This window comes from Sebastes fasciatus, chromosome 13, assembly GCF_043250625.1.
Source record: "Sebastes fasciatus isolate fSebFas1 chromosome 13, fSebFas1.pri, whole genome shotgun sequence".
Taxonomy (NCBI): Eukaryota; Metazoa; Chordata; class Actinopteri; order Perciformes; family Sebastidae; genus Sebastes; species Sebastes fasciatus.
In genome coordinates, this window is record NC_133807.1 from 17,260,734 (window position 1) to 17,276,994 (window position 16,261).

At 44.2% G+C, this 16,261-nt stretch overlaps 1 protein-coding gene across 17 annotated transcripts in view; it reads left to right on the forward strand.

Moving 5' to 3' along the window:
- LOC141780577 (RNA binding protein fox-1 homolog 3-like) overlaps window positions 1–16,261 on the forward strand; it is a 466,511-nt gene that overhangs the window by 416,645 nt on the left and 33,605 nt on the right. For 13 of the 17 annotated variants that reach the window (XM_074655864.1, XM_074655863.1, XM_074655857.1 and 10 more), the window contains 2 exons: window positions 458–760; window positions 12,227–12,370. In XM_074655864.1, coding sequence (XP_074511965.1) covers window positions 458–760; window positions 12,227–12,370 — 447 coding nt within the window. The remainder of the gene's footprint in view (window positions 1–457; window positions 761–12,226; window positions 12,371–16,261) is intronic. The other 4 variants (XM_074655866.1, XM_074655860.1, XM_074655862.1 and 1 more) reach the window with 1 other exon arrangement.

Below are 16,261 nucleotides of genomic sequence, written 5' to 3' on the forward strand. Positions count from 1 at the left end.
TAGGGAAGCTCATAAAGTTAGACACAGGTTAATGTTTAAAGTAGGAGCGTGGAGCTTGGAGAGTGGAGCAGCTGCTACTTTAACAGACCTGTCATTGAAATCAAAGGCCCTAATCAAAATTTTATCAATTAATTGATCTTTCCTCTTGTGCTTTGCCACGAGTGCAATTGAGATTCCCCCTGACTCTTACCCCTCCAACAGCGAGCCATGCTCTACAACATAAACTGTGTTCATTAGCAATGATCAAGGAATCCTCTAATGTGAGCTGAGATGTGATATGATGGCTGTTTCCCCCTGACTTACTTGGTTTGCAGGACAACTCTCCCCAGTTGCCTTCCGAATCGCACTGGTGAACTTGCACGTCTTTCATGCTGCGTGTACGAGTCAAACAATGTTCTTTGATTTTAATCTCAACTGTAGTTCTAACGCTTGCCTCCTGTTGTGCGTTTCCTCACAGGGTAACCAAGAGGCCACTAACCCCCCAGAAGCGATGGCCCAGCCGTACACCCCAGCCCAGTACCCACCTCCCCCACAGAATGGCATCCCTGCAGAGTTTGCGGCACCGCACCCGCTTCCGACACAGGACTACACCGGGCAGAGCCGGGTTCCTGAGCACGCCATGACCCTCTATACGCCCACACAGACGCACAGCGAGCCGGCCGGCACTGACAACAGCACGCCCGCCATCACCGCCACCACGACCGCACCGGTCAGTGTCCTTCATCATCTGCAAACACTGTTCTCAACACGCTGTCAGCAAGTAAAATATATTATTATCACTATTTTACCTTTTTTTTCTACATAATGTTGATGATGTCTAAAGAAAAATATACTGTGTATATATATATGTATTACTTTCAATATCAATTTAAAATTGCTAAATTGTGATTCTTGACATAGACACCATTAAAGCTACAGTTGGTAACTTTATTAAAAATAACTTTTTGTCATACTTGTCACTTTATCCTGACAGTAGTATGTGAAACAGATAATCTAAACAGTACACTACAAGATGTTTCTGAAAACATTAGAGGCGAGAAATAGGCATTACAGTAACAGAAGATTAATTCATATTTGATCAGCGATGCCTAGTTTGACTGTGTGAACTTCACGAGCAGTGATTGACGGCTGCATCAGAGACTCTTCGGCTCTGAATGATTGTTTTTCTTTGGGCGGGGTGGAATCTTGCGAATGTCATTAAGGCACAGACACACAAAGCCGACGTCAAAGAACTAGCGGCGATGAAGGCCGTCTGTTGCGTCGCCTTTGTCTCGGCCGACAAGTTGCACTCGAACACACCGCAAAGACTACAGCCGGCGGCCAGTTAGCACGTACGTTCTGCAACTGCACGAGATGAAATAACTCTCCACACCAGCAGGCGGCGGTACTCTGTCTTCATCGTTCAAAAAGGGAAACCGGAAGACTGAGGACGGTGGATATACAAGCCGTTGATACATACGTGAAACAAAGCGGCGTCTGCCGACCATTTTCACACCACTCTCACTCACCACTTAGCTTCATTCCAGTTGGCATTGTCGTTTTTTAAAATATCCGTGTATTGGAACAATCAGATGAGATGAAGATGAAAAATGAGAAGAGCCTTCTGTGTGTCCTCTTGACTACTCGTTGGCTCGCTTTCCTCACGTCCGTTTCTCTTCTCGTGCACTGATTCCTTAAAGCTGAACAGCCAATCAGAGTGATTCCTATCACCGACGAGCACCGCTGCCAATTCAAAATGCCGAATCGGTCGAAAAACCTCCGACTTGGGATGTCAATAATTAACCGTTTAACCGTTAACCGACATTAAGCATTTTAACCGATTAAAGCTATCGGTTAAAACGGTTAAAAGAAATGGTAATAATTAACTCAAAAGCTGAGCGGCTGAGCCGGAGTTGCAGGATACAGGAAGTCGGCTCCGGTCTCTGGCTCGCTTGAGCGGAGCGGAGGAGTTGTAGTTTCGTAGCATTTATTCACCGACAAATAAACTGTTCACACATTGCTACACCTACGTTCACAGCTATAACGCCACCAACAACCTCACGCTCACCGCCAACACACGGTCTGTTGGAAACTCGCTAAAGTTACGCAGACTACGTGTGCGGCGGCGAGCCTCCGGCAATGCTAGAGCTGCTAACGTAGCAGAAATACACACTGTTTGCTGGCCACTTGTTGGTCTCCCGTCAACGAATATCTGTTGTGCTACTGTAGCTGGTACGTGGCACAAATCTTGTTGGTTAACAGTTAATAATTGGTTAACGAGGGTCGGTTATAGGTTAAGAACATTTTTCGAAATGAGCATCCCTACCTCCGACACGGGCATACTAGAGCCGACGATGCGGGGACCACCGAAAAACCTAGAACGACACTGACGGCCCCAAACTGTCCGAAGCCCGACCGTTGGTTTGGTGTGTCAGGACCTTTAAGAGCACTATAGGAGGACGCAGAGAAACATGATTTTTTCACAGATTATCTGTCTCATGCACTACTGTCAGGATATAGTGGTATAGTTTGAGCAAATCTGACAAACAGTAATTTGTATTATACTGTATACCATCATACCATCTGTAGCTGTAACAAAAGAGGCTAAATGTTATGTTATGTCTTGCTTCTTGTTTCCCCTCTCTGACTGTTGTTTCACTGTTGGCTTTTTTACCTTTCGTCTTTCACTCTTTCCGTCGTCTGCCATTGCCTTAAGCCTGAAATCTTCTGCACCATCTGTGCTGGAAGAAGTCTGCCCTCTTCCTGTTTCGTGCCATAAAGCAACATCTCTCTGTGTTGTACAGGAATGTGAATGATTTACCGGAGATTTGCCACAAATCCAACTCAGATGCACACAACATTAAAAGCAATTTAGAGGATAAATACCTCGCCATCAGTTTGATACAGAAAGAAACACAGCCTTAAAAATTCAAACGGTAATGAATTAATATTAATTACACCTTTAATTATGCATTGCATAAATCATAATATTATACAATTATACATGGTTTTAATCAAGGTGTGGCAAGAGAGACTTCAAGAGACATAATTTGTCTTCATTTGCAAATATGGTCCTTCTGTATTATTGTAATACGTATTTAAATTTCATTAGGTTTTACCCAGAGTTGCATTTGGAAACTTTGCATTTGGAAACTTTGCATTTATCCCGGTGGTGTTGTGATCGAGTACATCTAAGCCTCCACCCTTTTTTATGTTTCATTTCAGTTGACAATTTGGATGTTCTCTCTCTCATCACCATCACAAAAAAGTAATAAAAAATGAGGGTCGAGAGTAAAAGTAACACTGAGAGTGTAACAGTACTAATCATTAGTAAGCAGCGGAAGACTTTGATGTCATGGCAGTGCTTTGTGCTCGACGTAGGAGGTGAATTTGGTTGAAAAATATGCTCGTGAAATGAAAGTGCATTTCTGAAGAGCCATTTGGGGCTCCCTTAAAAAACATGTAAGGCTGTGCTGTTTTATTTATTTGCGTGAAGGAGATGTGACACGCTGTAGACATGAATGATTCAGGATCTGTGAAAGGAGGACACGCCCACTCTCTCCTCATCTTTTTTGGTGGGTTAAAGGAGTAAAATGAGAGACGCACTTTTCTCAACCAGCCAGAACCAGTTGGCTAATTATTTGCATCCAAAATGTGTGAGACATCCCTTAATACATAAGACAGTATCTTCTGCATATAGCCGTGCCAGGACCTGATTATGCTGCACTCGTTTTCCCCTCCCCAAAAGATTGCATATGTTTAAATTATTGGCACTCCAAGTGGAAAACAAACCCCTGGCAATGCTGCACGTTGAGATACACGACTTGGGACTGAGTGAAATTCGAAATGATATATTATACGTTTCATTCTTGTGTACTGATAGTCTGATATGAAACACCTTGACCTGGGATTTACCTTCACAAGAGGCAGATGTAGATAAAAGGGAGGACGACTTAGCTCCAAACTTTAGAGACGTGTCTAGAAAGACGGATAACGCTGGCAGAGATGAAAAAAAAAAATAAGACCTGCAGACCTTCTTTTTCTACCGTTAGCATGAAAACACCTGCTGGGAGAGGTCACGGCGAGGCCACGGCCCTCCTGAGAGGGATCTGGGTCACTCATAAAGAGCATTAATAACTCCATTCTGCGAGCCTCACAATTACCGTGGGGGCTAGAGACATTTGGTGGCAGGAAAAGTGCTTATACGGCAGAAGCAGAGCCATAGCATTGCGTAGCGTCATTATCACCGGCCCGTAATGTGGCAATGTTTGATTTGAAGATTTGTGTGACGCTCTCCAACTGCTTCCATGGTTATGCGCCGCACTTACAGTAATGGCTGACACACAAGAAAGTTTAAAGTGAGGAGAGACTTGGCAGGAGGTTCAGCATCCTCCTCCTTCCTCTTCCCCCTCCGACACCGAACACCACTCCTTCGCACGCTATCTCTCACTGTCTCCTCTCTCTCTCTCTCTCTCTCTCTCTCCATTCCGCATTTGATTTCATTTCATCTGCTCACCCGCTGTGAAGAAAGCCCAGAGATGGTGGCCATGGAGAGATGAGAGCTCGCCTTGCTTTTTCCTTCATGCTTTTTCCCCCTCTTGCGCCGTCCCCGCTTTCCACCGTCTTCATTCTCTGCATCCACGCTCTCTCCCCACTTCCACCCTTCTTTTCTCAGGGAGGACAGAGGGATGAGATTAGTGGGGTGTAAACAGAGAGTCTAATCCTCGGGGGCCGCTGGTGTAGTGTCGCCCACCGCTGAGTTCCCCAGCTTTAATGACAGACCCAGCCTGTTTGCTCTGGGTGCCACAGACGGGCCCGGGTGCCTTTGATTAGGGCACCCTGCAGAAACACAGATTGAGGGAGCAGATCAGCTACTCACTGCGACTCTCTCCCCCCTCACTCTCCCCCCCTCCCTAGGCTCGACTCTGCTGCGCTCAGCTCCTCTACCCCACGAAGACGCTTTACTCCGCACATCTTCTCAACTTAAAGACTTAAAAAAGAGTCAAGAGAGAGTGAAAATTCAGTGAAACGTATGGATTCTGTGTGAATTCCCTGCAGAGAACGGAGAGTGTGTATGTTTTAATGAGGCGCGGGGACTCTCTTTTGCTTCCCCTCTCTGTTTCTGCCTGTGTCTACCAGTCCCCTGTCTATACTGGGAAGGTGGCGTTGTCCAGAGCCAGACCTCTGGGACCTCGCTCTGTGCCATGTTCAAACAAGCTGACTTGAAAGCAGGCGACTTGAGGAAGAGAGGCAGCCCCCAACTTTTCTCCAAATCCTAAGAGATGAGGGTTGCAGAGGGCTGCCAGGGAGCTCTGCTGGAGAAAAAAAAAAAAAAAAAAACTGAGCTCGTTATCTGGCTCAGTTCAAATAGTCTGAGGTTTGGTTGAATTTCATGAGTAATCATTCTCTTTTCAGATAACAAATTAAGGCAGTGGCGTTAGGGCAGCACTCAATTCCAGATTTTTCACAGCCCGTGTCAGCGGCATGAAGACTTTCCAAAGGGTATTCTGGGGGACTGTGATAACATAGACACACACACACACACCAACACACAAGGGCATGCGGAAAACACGGGCGAGCACATGCAAACATTCATACATACACGCACGCTCGCACTCATCTCTGGTGAGCGGTGTTTAAGGGATTGAGACTCCACCGGGGGTGTAGCTTTCAGAGGCGGTGCTGATGGCAGCATGTAGGCCACCATTAAAAAGGGGGATGACTGTGTTATCTGGAAGTGGGAGGAACTACTGATTTTACACCACTGTAAATTCCCTTTTTAAAGATATTGTAGATATCCACAATGCTCCTCAACATAAAAAACTCCTGGATAAATTAAAAAAGATAAGGCTGGGATTATTCTGTATTTTTCTTATTGTCAACAAATCCCATGAAAAGACCAAACTAACAAGTTTAGTCCGTCTCTCCAAACTTCTCTTCCCTGTCTGTGGCTCTAAATCTTTAAAAACACAAATATGTAGTTGTTTTTTAAAAGGCTAATTTACTAAAACAGCTGGTCACTTTAGTTTTTATCAAACAAAAAGGAGGAAACAGTGCTTTTTTGGGGGGACTATTTTCAGCAGTGGATTAATCCACATTTGGTACTTTGGTAGTGCAGTGGTTCTCAATTTGTTTCTTCCCTTACAAGATAGAGAATATACCAGAGACTCCCTCATGTATGCCTCTTCCAGAGTCTTAGTACTGTGATAGAACAGATCAAGAGAAATGTGTTAGAAAGATATTAGACATGTATTAAACATATTTGCACCGTCTCAACAAAGAATAGCCATAAAACAATGCAACTTACATCAATCCAATTAGCTGCGAGTAACACGGTACCTAAACAATTATCAAAGGCAAATCAAGAGAAAAGGGATTATTTGAAGTGCATTTCAGAACACACACACACACGCGCACACGCACGCACACACACACACACACACACACACACACACACACACACACACACAGGGCAGGGCAAAATATATATATATATCATCAAAATGATATAAAAATGTCTATCGTATATATTTTTCTATATCGTTTATATTGCGATATAGGCTAGGCCTATATTTATTTCTATTTTATCTATAATTTCGCCGAAAACTGTTGTGTTCATATTGCACTCAGGTTCTTAAATTAAGAAAAATTTCATCAGCCAAATATTTACTATGTGGTTATTCCATATAGACTATTTGTTTATTGAATTACAAGAAAACATGCTATATCGGGATATATATCATTATCAGGAAATTAAATGGCCTATATTGTGATAGAATATTTTGGCCATCTCGCCCAGCCCTACAGACACATATCAAGAAAAGTGTGAGGTGTTTCACTCTTAGTGCATACCTATAGGCTAAATAAGACACCGATTCTGATTACGGTATTTAACATTAGATATAATTTCTTAGATTAGATCATGATTTATGAGCTATTTAAGATTAAAACATTTAAATAATATTTGTTGAATTTTGTAAAAAACAAAAACAATAAAAAAATATTTTATATCTTGATAATTTGAATTAATGAATCCGAAAACGTTGGATCCCACTTTGAGAATCACTGCTCTAATGAGTATTTGTGGCAGCAGGACGGTGTATGTGGGAATGAGTCTAAGTAAACTACAGTCTGTGTGTTCATCGTAATGAAGAAACACATCACCCTGTGCAACGGTGTGGCCTATTAATGTGATTTTAATAGTTGTTGGACAACAGTGGAGCTTTATGGCACAGAGGGAGAAGATTTATCAGGCTTTGAAACACACACTATACTTGTTAGGAAATACATTAACAAGTTTGTTTGATCTTGTGTTGTGATGTGTTGACTATAAAAACAACTAGAATATCACCTGTATTATCATTTAAATATACTATAGGTTAATAATTCTACATACTACGATACTCATAAGCCTCAGCCACCGTTACTAGAGGAGCCCGTCATTCATCGTTGCAGTTGGGACCAAAACACGCTGTCATAGATTTGCTAATCAGGTGAATGGTTTCACTTCCTGTCTCTTACCAACAGTCAACGTTACTATCGTTAAACCATGACTGGCTCAAATATAAAGCTCACTAACTAATAGGGCATCTTGTTTTTGTTATCTGTACATAAAGAGAAATAGAAATATGCCAATTTGTGATTTTTAGGTGCTGGTATTTCTGCTCAGCGTTGCAGTGTCTCCAGCTTTAGAGTGTGTTGCCAGATACGGTCGGTAATTACAGCCATTAGTATATACTGTAGGTTCAGACTGTACCAAAACACTGCACCGCAGAATTCATCCAAGAATGAGCCAGAATCTGAAATTGAAGCTCAGTGCATCTTCTTACCGAAATGCACCTCGAGAGTTGTACGTTTTTATATATCCACGCTTTTAATCAAAGAATCTGATATTTTCTGATACAGTTGCTCATCGTTTCTATTGATGATTCAAGTAGGAGAGTTTCATGTCTATCCAAGCCAACTGTCAATCACTTAAAATTGTCCACGCAGACAATGTTACAGCTCACTACTGTCACCTGAACGCCCAAAATAACTCCTCTACCTTTCACTATTTTATATGAATCAGGGGAGGAGGAGGTGGGGCTGCCCCTCTCCTCCTCACTCCCTGCTCTCTCAGGTGATGGAGAGGATATATTTGCAGCTGCTTTAGAAAAAGAAAACAAACAGTGGAGGACCGGGAGAGGAAAAATAATGAATTAAAGCCCATGCATTATAATTCTTGTGAGCGAAGACTCAGTATCCCCCCCCTATTTAATCGGATGTAATCTACCTGCTTGGCAGCATTCCAATCAGATAGTTTCAATTATGCTCTTGTAATGCCACTCTGCGAGGAGGGGGAAAGTGCTGAGCAGAGCACTTTGCAGGCGATTTGCAAATAACAGCAAGGGAGTCTTTTAGAGAAATGACTGAACAGGAAGCCGGAGAGTTGCTGGAGTTGACAGCTCTCTCACTCTCTGGTTTGCTGGCTTTGGCGGTGACGGCGTGTTTTGCATCCTACCTCCTCCCTCCTCCCTCCTCCTCCCTGTGACAGCAGCTGTCGGGACAGTAAAGTGCCACTGAAGGTGGCCTCCTATGGTAATACGGAGGTAATTATTTTCCACTGAAAAACCACCATCTCACAACCAGGCAGGCAGGTTGGAGCCACGGGAGCGGTGCGCAGAGGCAGCCATCCCGGATCTCAGTGACACCCCAAGTTATTGAGTTAGTAGGATGCGGTCTGGTGTGCTCGGGAGTCAGCAATTCAGCATTTTGTGTTCCCCCGTATGTGTATTTGCCCCCGATGTCAGCGTGCTGCCGGCCTGTCTGAGCGCCGAGTGAAAGTTAATCTGGATGTTTGCAAACACGCGACTGCGCTCGCCGTGATAAAAAGCCAGACAGACAGAGCTGGAGGACAGCGGTGCTCAGTAGTCTGGCAACATACGCTAAAGGTCGATAGTGTCATGTGTGACCGATGAAACAGATTGACCCGCGGGGCTCTGGTACCTTGTCACCCTCCACGGTCCCAGCATCTGTCTGCAATGTGTCACCCCCGGGGCCCAACATGGCTACTCAGGCTATTAACCTCCAGCGCGCGAGGACACGGCAGAGTTAAGACCCCTCCGCCCGTCTCTCTGTCACAAATCCACTCCTCGCCAGCCGGCCGGCCGGTCAGCACGCTGCATTTTTCGGCCCGCGTGTCCTTCGCCACTTGTTACCTCTCTGGTCCGAAAGCCGACAAGCCCGGGCGGGGACTTAGGAAGCTGCCACTGACGTGCCCTACCTGGATGGCTGCAGGGGAGACAAAGTGGGACCTTGAATCAAACAACTGTCACTGTTAACAATGTATGTCACCATCTCGGAATGGGCCATAAAAACCAAATAAATGACGGCCATTACAGTGGAGATTGTGATTATGATAATGAGAATAATAAAGGCGATCATCATTACGATCATGATGATAATGATAATACTGTGATGATGAATTATAATGAATAAATCCCTACCCCATTTCCTAAATGGTGGGAAATGTATCACTAAGAGTGGCCTGCAGCCGTGTGACAGCCTCAGAGCAGGGTGAGGGTTATCACTGTGTGTGTGTCCGTGTGTGTGTGTGTCATTTGAACCGTTTGTACTCCGGCAACAACCTACTCCCTTTTCACGTCTGTATCTCAGTACAAGATTGTGTCTGTGTCTGTGACTCCCCAGCCAGTGTATAGTGTGTTTGCCATGCTCAGAGAGCACTTCCCAGGAGACCTTGCAGTTTACATATCACATTCAAACAGCTTTTGTGCTCAATATCTGCCACTTCCACTCTCTCGTTTCTCATCCTCCCCTCCTCTCTGTGTTTCTTTATCTCGGCACTAAATCACAGTTCGTTTTTTGTTCGTTTTAATCATTTGCAGAAAGGAGACTGTTCCCACCAGAAACAACAGTTTGTTCAAAACATGCTCAAATCAAACTTCATGTTTTCCTGATGAGTGACCTCTTGTGGTAATGCCAGTAATTACTGTCCTCTCTCAGAAGCAGAGGTGGAAGTAGTACGACGCTGTCATAGAATTGCTAATCAGGCGAATGGTTTTCTTTTTTTTGCAGTTCACTCTCTGTCTCTCACTAACAGCCAACGTTGCAGTCGTTTAACCACGACTCTCCAAAGTTCAAATATAAAGCTCAGTAATTAACAGGGCGTATCTTCTTTGTTTTATTTGTACATAAAGAGATATATGAATATGCCATATGTTTGATATTTCTGCTCAGTGCTTCTGTGCAGTAGAACTGCAACAACTAATTTATAAAGTGATTAATTGTCAACTATTAAGTTAATCAAAACTATTTTGATAATCTATTAATCAGTTTGGGTCATTTTGTTAAGAAAAAAGTTCAAATTCTGTGATTATAGTTTCTTTAATGTGAATATTTACTTTACTCCTCTATGACAGTAAATTGAATATCTTTGAGTTGTGGACAAAACGAGACATTTGAGGACGTCATATTGGGCTTTGGGGAACACTGATTGACATTTTTCAAAATAATCAACGGATAAATCGACAATGAAAATAATCGTAAGTTGCAGCCCTACTGTGCAGTGTCTCCAGCTTTAGAGTGGGTTGCCAGATATGGTCGGTAATAACAGCCTTTAGTATAGGTCTCAGGCACGACCTTTACCAGACCTGGCAACCTCACTGTGACAACAAGACTCCAGGAAGTCACTGCACCTGGCAAAAGCCAGGCAAAAGTGGCCCAAATCTGTTTTTCTCTTCATAAGAGTGTGAACAGTACCAGATGGAATCTCATCTTTTCAACTCTGATTTTGGCCACTTTCATATGTGGTCCTAAATCAGATGCAGATGCGACTTTTACGTCACTCTAGATCGTCATTTGTCACAGTTCTGCGCTGTGAAGCCATTCACGTCACAATCCCACCACTCCTGGCTCCCAAGTCCACATCCGCACGCACTTCCATAGAGAAGTAGCAGCCATTGATCCACAAAAAGCCATAATGAGAGATTTGGCTCTCTTTCTCCTCGTCCTCGTTATCATCTGCTCACAAATTTGCTGGCTTCCACTGCACATCATCTTTTAAATGAAACCGTAAACGCTGACTTCAGCTGCCTCCCTGTTTACTTCCGTGCGATGCTGCGTGTCACATCTTTGTTATTGTTTTTTTGCGCATAAAATCTGATATTGGCAACATTTTAAAAAAAAATATGTGAACAGCCAAACCAAAAAATCAGATCCGAGCAATAAATCAGAATTGAGCACGAAGGCTTGCAGTGTGAGCGTAGCCTTAGTGAGCATTAACGGTGCCAGACTGAGCCAGGTTAGCTGCTTCCAGTCTCTATGCTAAGCTCAGCTAATTGCCTCTTGCTCCATAATGTTCATGCGCGAGATTTATACTGATCTTGTGATTAAACTCTCTGAAAAAAAGCGTCCAAAATGCTGAACTCTTAATTTCATTAAATATTTTGTATTGCTTAAATGTAACCAAAGACATGGCAGGTTAGAAAACACTTACATGAACAATTTATTTAGCCATTAAATGCGTTTTGAAAGACACGACCAATGACCTATTTTGACAAATATGAGGACTTGTGCATTATAGACTTACCCCACAGTGGTGCATAGAAGAGAGGATGAACTATGCTGTTGACCACTGAGGTTTTGTTCACTGAAAACACATCAGAAAAAGAACCTGCCTCAAAAACAAGGTCCATCTAAACAGACAAGCCGCCAGCGCCCTCAGTGAAATCCATCACCGGTGTCACAGCGACAAACAAGTGGAATTTGTCATTGACATCAGACACGTCATTTATATAGAAATGTCAGCATAGCATTCGCATAATGATGGAAACAACAACGCTGAGGGCTTTGGGCCTCGCACTCTGATGGCTGTGTGCAAACGTCACCAATAATGTGTCTTTAGTCTAGACATGTCAGGGCTCTGTGGGATCTATATCCACGCCTTTTTGTCAGCGCCTTCAATCTTCCCTGTTGCTCAAGAGCTAAGTGCAAGAGATTAATAAGTGGATTTGTAATGCACAACCTCAGGTTTGACACTATAAGTCATCGGCTGTTTATCGCTTTGGCTTTCTCGCCGGATTGAAAAATGGCAGACGCTGAGTAAGTTAGTTAGCCGCTCTCTCCACCCCCGCCTCCCTCCTATTTCTAACCCCCCCTCCTCCTCCTTGCGCTTCAGGACCGGGAGGTACAGTATACTGTAGCAGCTAATGAGCAGCTTGTGTCTTTTCTGTTTGTTTCCCTCTGGCAGACAGATGATGTGACGCAAACAGAGGGCTCTCAGCAGCTCCAGCTCCAGCACTCAGACTCTTCAGAGAAGCAGCAGCCCAAAAGGTTACATGTCTCCAACATTCCCTTCCGCTTCCGGGACCCTGATCTAAGGCAAATGTTTGGGGTGAGTACCAAGAAGCAAAAAAATCCAATTTAATAAAACTTATTTTTGTAGGTTCAGCCTTTTTCTATTGGTTAATAAAACACTGTGCTGGTTAGGTTAATTCCTGGGATCTGGGAGCACGGTAACAATGGAACAACAAAGTCAGTTTGCCTCGCCTGAAACAGAGGGTGCCTCCGCTTACGCCAGAAGAAATTATTACACTGACGAAATAAAATATTCAAGCTTCAGGGAGAACGAGCTGTGGGGCTAAACCACGAAGCAAAGGCCACAAATTTAATGAGTGAGGCGACTGCGTAAAGCAGCATCTACCGTAGTTACTACACTACATTTTCAGGAAAAAATAGTGCATTTTTACAAGTTGGGAAAAAGTCAAGAAAAACAGCCAAATCAGGTGCTGATGGATGAGAAAAAAACTCACTGCTACACTGACACCAGGCTGAAGTACGGCCATCATTTGACCGTTCATCTTTGTCTTCTTTGCTTTGGCGGACCGGTTGATTTAAAACCCATTTGATCAACTTGATGTGCTCAAGTTTCTTTGCCCTGTCAGACTTCTTTTTCGCAATGTTGCCGTGTCCCCAGATGCCAGCAATTAACTTGGTGAGAACAATGTTATTAACTAGGGATGCACCGATCCGACTTTTTCAGTCCCGATAGAGATACCTTTGGGTTTCGACCAATACCGAGTACCGGTCCGATACCAGTGTTTCATTAATAAGCTGTATGCCTCACTGTGTGGAAGTGACTGGGATCGTTCTTTTATGTGTAAGGGCTTGACTTAAACACTGTTTTCCTAACTTTGTAAAACAAAACGCAACAATTAAATACAGAGATGTAAATCTACACATATTATTTATGATTAAAATAATAAATTGTACACCAGAAGCTTGGTAAAAAATCTACAAAGTTAACAGGAATGATATGGTCAACAGGAAGTCAAATTCCAGTATATAATATATATATAGTATATAAACAGAATTGAATTGAATAGATCGGCCCAGTTGTCACCAATATCCAATCCAGCTGTTTTAGTCGGCATCGACCCCAATATCCGATCCGGTATCGGTGCATCCCTATTATTAACAATTGGAATGATGGCTAAAACATAATTAACTTTAAGTCTGTCTATCTTGGTCATTAACAGAACACATACAGTATATCCTAGCTTTTAGAGCAGCTCGAATCAGGACTGAGAAAAATGGTTTGTCCTGATTACCTGTTTAGAGGTTACACATACAGAGCTGTCAGCTGCACGCAATCAGATTACATATCAGCATTACCAGAAGCCCTCAACAGAAATGTTCTCTTTCTCTCTCCGTCTCTCGCCCAATTAATGAGGCAATGAATAGTTCAACAGCTCACCCTTGTGTCTCACAAAAGCCTCAATAAGAATTGAACCATACATCCCCCAATTCAATAACCATAATGGATCTGAATGGAGACAATCGGCAAAAAAAATTTACTTTAAATGTTATGCGCTAATTGGACCATTAGAACCCAGAGGCGTTAATTCTCGTCGTTATGAAGACAACATCCAGCTGATGATATTAATTACTCGAGAGCCCTGGCTTTTATAAATTGCAGACAACATGGCTGCTCTCTCTCTCTCTCTCTCTGATTGTTGGCTTTATTGTTCCCAGCTCTGGTGCAGGTCGCGTGGAATCCAAATCGCCTCAGTAATTAGCTCGGAGGCTTTGTGTGCCTGGTCGACGCATGCAGATATACGATACAAAATTGATCGCAGCCCACCCAGTCCCCCTCAATCACCCCACTCACCCACGTGTGGCCCCGTTCCTTCCTGTTACACCCCCCCCCCCCCATCCTCCCCTTCCCTTCCCCTTCTTGGTGGTTGGCATAGCAGAGGATTGTGGGATTGATTGTTTTGGGGTAGAACTTGGCATAGATGATAGCTGGTGTGCTCCACCCTCTGACATGGTCCTCCACAATGGGCCTTTGTGTGATCAGCGTGTGCAAAGCCTCATCCCTCTAGCTCTTAATGGCTTCTGGAGCGCCACCGGCTCAATACGCCATTACTGCTGCGCATGAGTGAAACCCACAGCAGACATGCAGGGGGAGCAACGACATAGAGGGAGAGTGGAGGTGCTGCTGCACGGCCCACTAAAGAAAGGCCCTTAAAGCATGAGCAAAGCCCCGCCGGGAGCTCCCATCTGCTCCCACGCGGCACGGAGAAAACCCCTCTCTCTGGTGACGGCACCCTAAAAACAAGAAGGGAGGGAACCCCTGCACGCCACGGGGTTAAGGGTGTGGAGAAAACCTGTGAGCCTTTAACGAGGCGCTGAATGAAGGGCTCATTAGGACGACCACAGCGGACCTTAATCAGTAATTAGAAACTGTGATCTCTGAGAGCTAGCAAGTGCGGGGGGGGGGGGGAAATGAAAACACTCGAAGCGCGATGCGAGCGAGCGAGCTCTGTGCGGCGCCCATGCTGCGCTGCTTGAGGGTGCCCTCGTTTGTGCGACTGGGTTCTTCAGCAGTGCTTCTCTTGGTGCATGTAAGGGCTCTCACAGCATTCCCCGGAGCAATCAGGACCTCTGCACCACCCCCTATCCCTCCCATTCCCCCCCCCCATCCTGCTGTCACGCTGACTGCTGTGCCTGAGCGTGCTCTACACTGGCACTCTACTGTTTGAATACACAGGGCTGCTGCAGCGTAATTATAGGTTTCTTAAGAGCTTAAAGATATTCAAGCAAATCAAAGGTGGAGGCGCAGTGGCCTCAATATTATGTGTTGCTTCCACACTAGGAGGGCTTACGGCACAGAGGATACAGTATATTGTAATTTCATTTAGGGAAAAAGGCACACACTGTATCAAAGCACTGCACCAGTGTGTTTTAGCTCCATAAGTGTACATCATGTATACTTTCACATTTATTTGCTGACCATTTTTTTGTACGTATGCATTCCAGGCGTCCTCATTTTTTGCATAAATATCAATCCAATTTCTATTTCTAGCGTAATGTATTTTGAAGTGCACAGCCTTATTTAATAAAGATAATGTAATGGAATTGAAAATATTGATATTGAAATGAATAGATGCCTGGAATGGTAGAAAAAAACACATTCAAATGTGTAAAATTAAGCAGCATGATTTGCAAAATGGTCAGCTGTGATAAAAAAATATATATATATTTGATAAATGGGATAAAACGTGCACAACTTGTGAATCCGATATGTGTGTATTTGCATATTGAATAGTTTTAGTGGTCTATGGATGGATCGAGCTGCAGCCTCTTAGATGACGTCAGTCTGCCTTGTCCTCCCTCTGGAGACTCCTCCCATTGAAGCTATTGTTTATCGGTGCTGCTGATGCAGCTGTTTCTGTTTCTGTGTGTGTGTGTGTGTGTGTGTGTGTGTGTGTGTGTGTGTGTGTGTGTGTGTGTGTGTGAGTGGGTGGGCGGGGATAGAAGTGCATGAGATCACTGGTGAGCAGCGAGCAGTCCCCAGCGCCATGTGGAAATCCACAAAGACGACTTCCTCTGAAACTAATTAATCGACGCCACAAGCCCATTACGCTCGGTTAAAACAATTAGCATCTGCACATTGCGTGGGGGAAGCATTGTCATCTCAGGCGAGAAAAGGGGCATCACGCTGGGATATAAATGCCTGTGTGTGTGATCGAGCCAACGCGTCCCATTCAAATCAATGGAGCTGAGCGCCATATGAGGCAGATGTGTGGATAGGATCTATGGAATCCTTTTCCAGAGCCCATATATATAGGGTGGGAGGAGGAGGAGGAGGAGGAGGAGGAGGAGGAGGAGGAGGAGATACACCCTGCTGGAGCAGAGGAGCTTTTAAATAACCAGGCCTTGTTTTTCCTTTAACTCTGTGTGGTTAGGCCACCGCAGAACCCTTTCAAGTGGGAGGGGACAT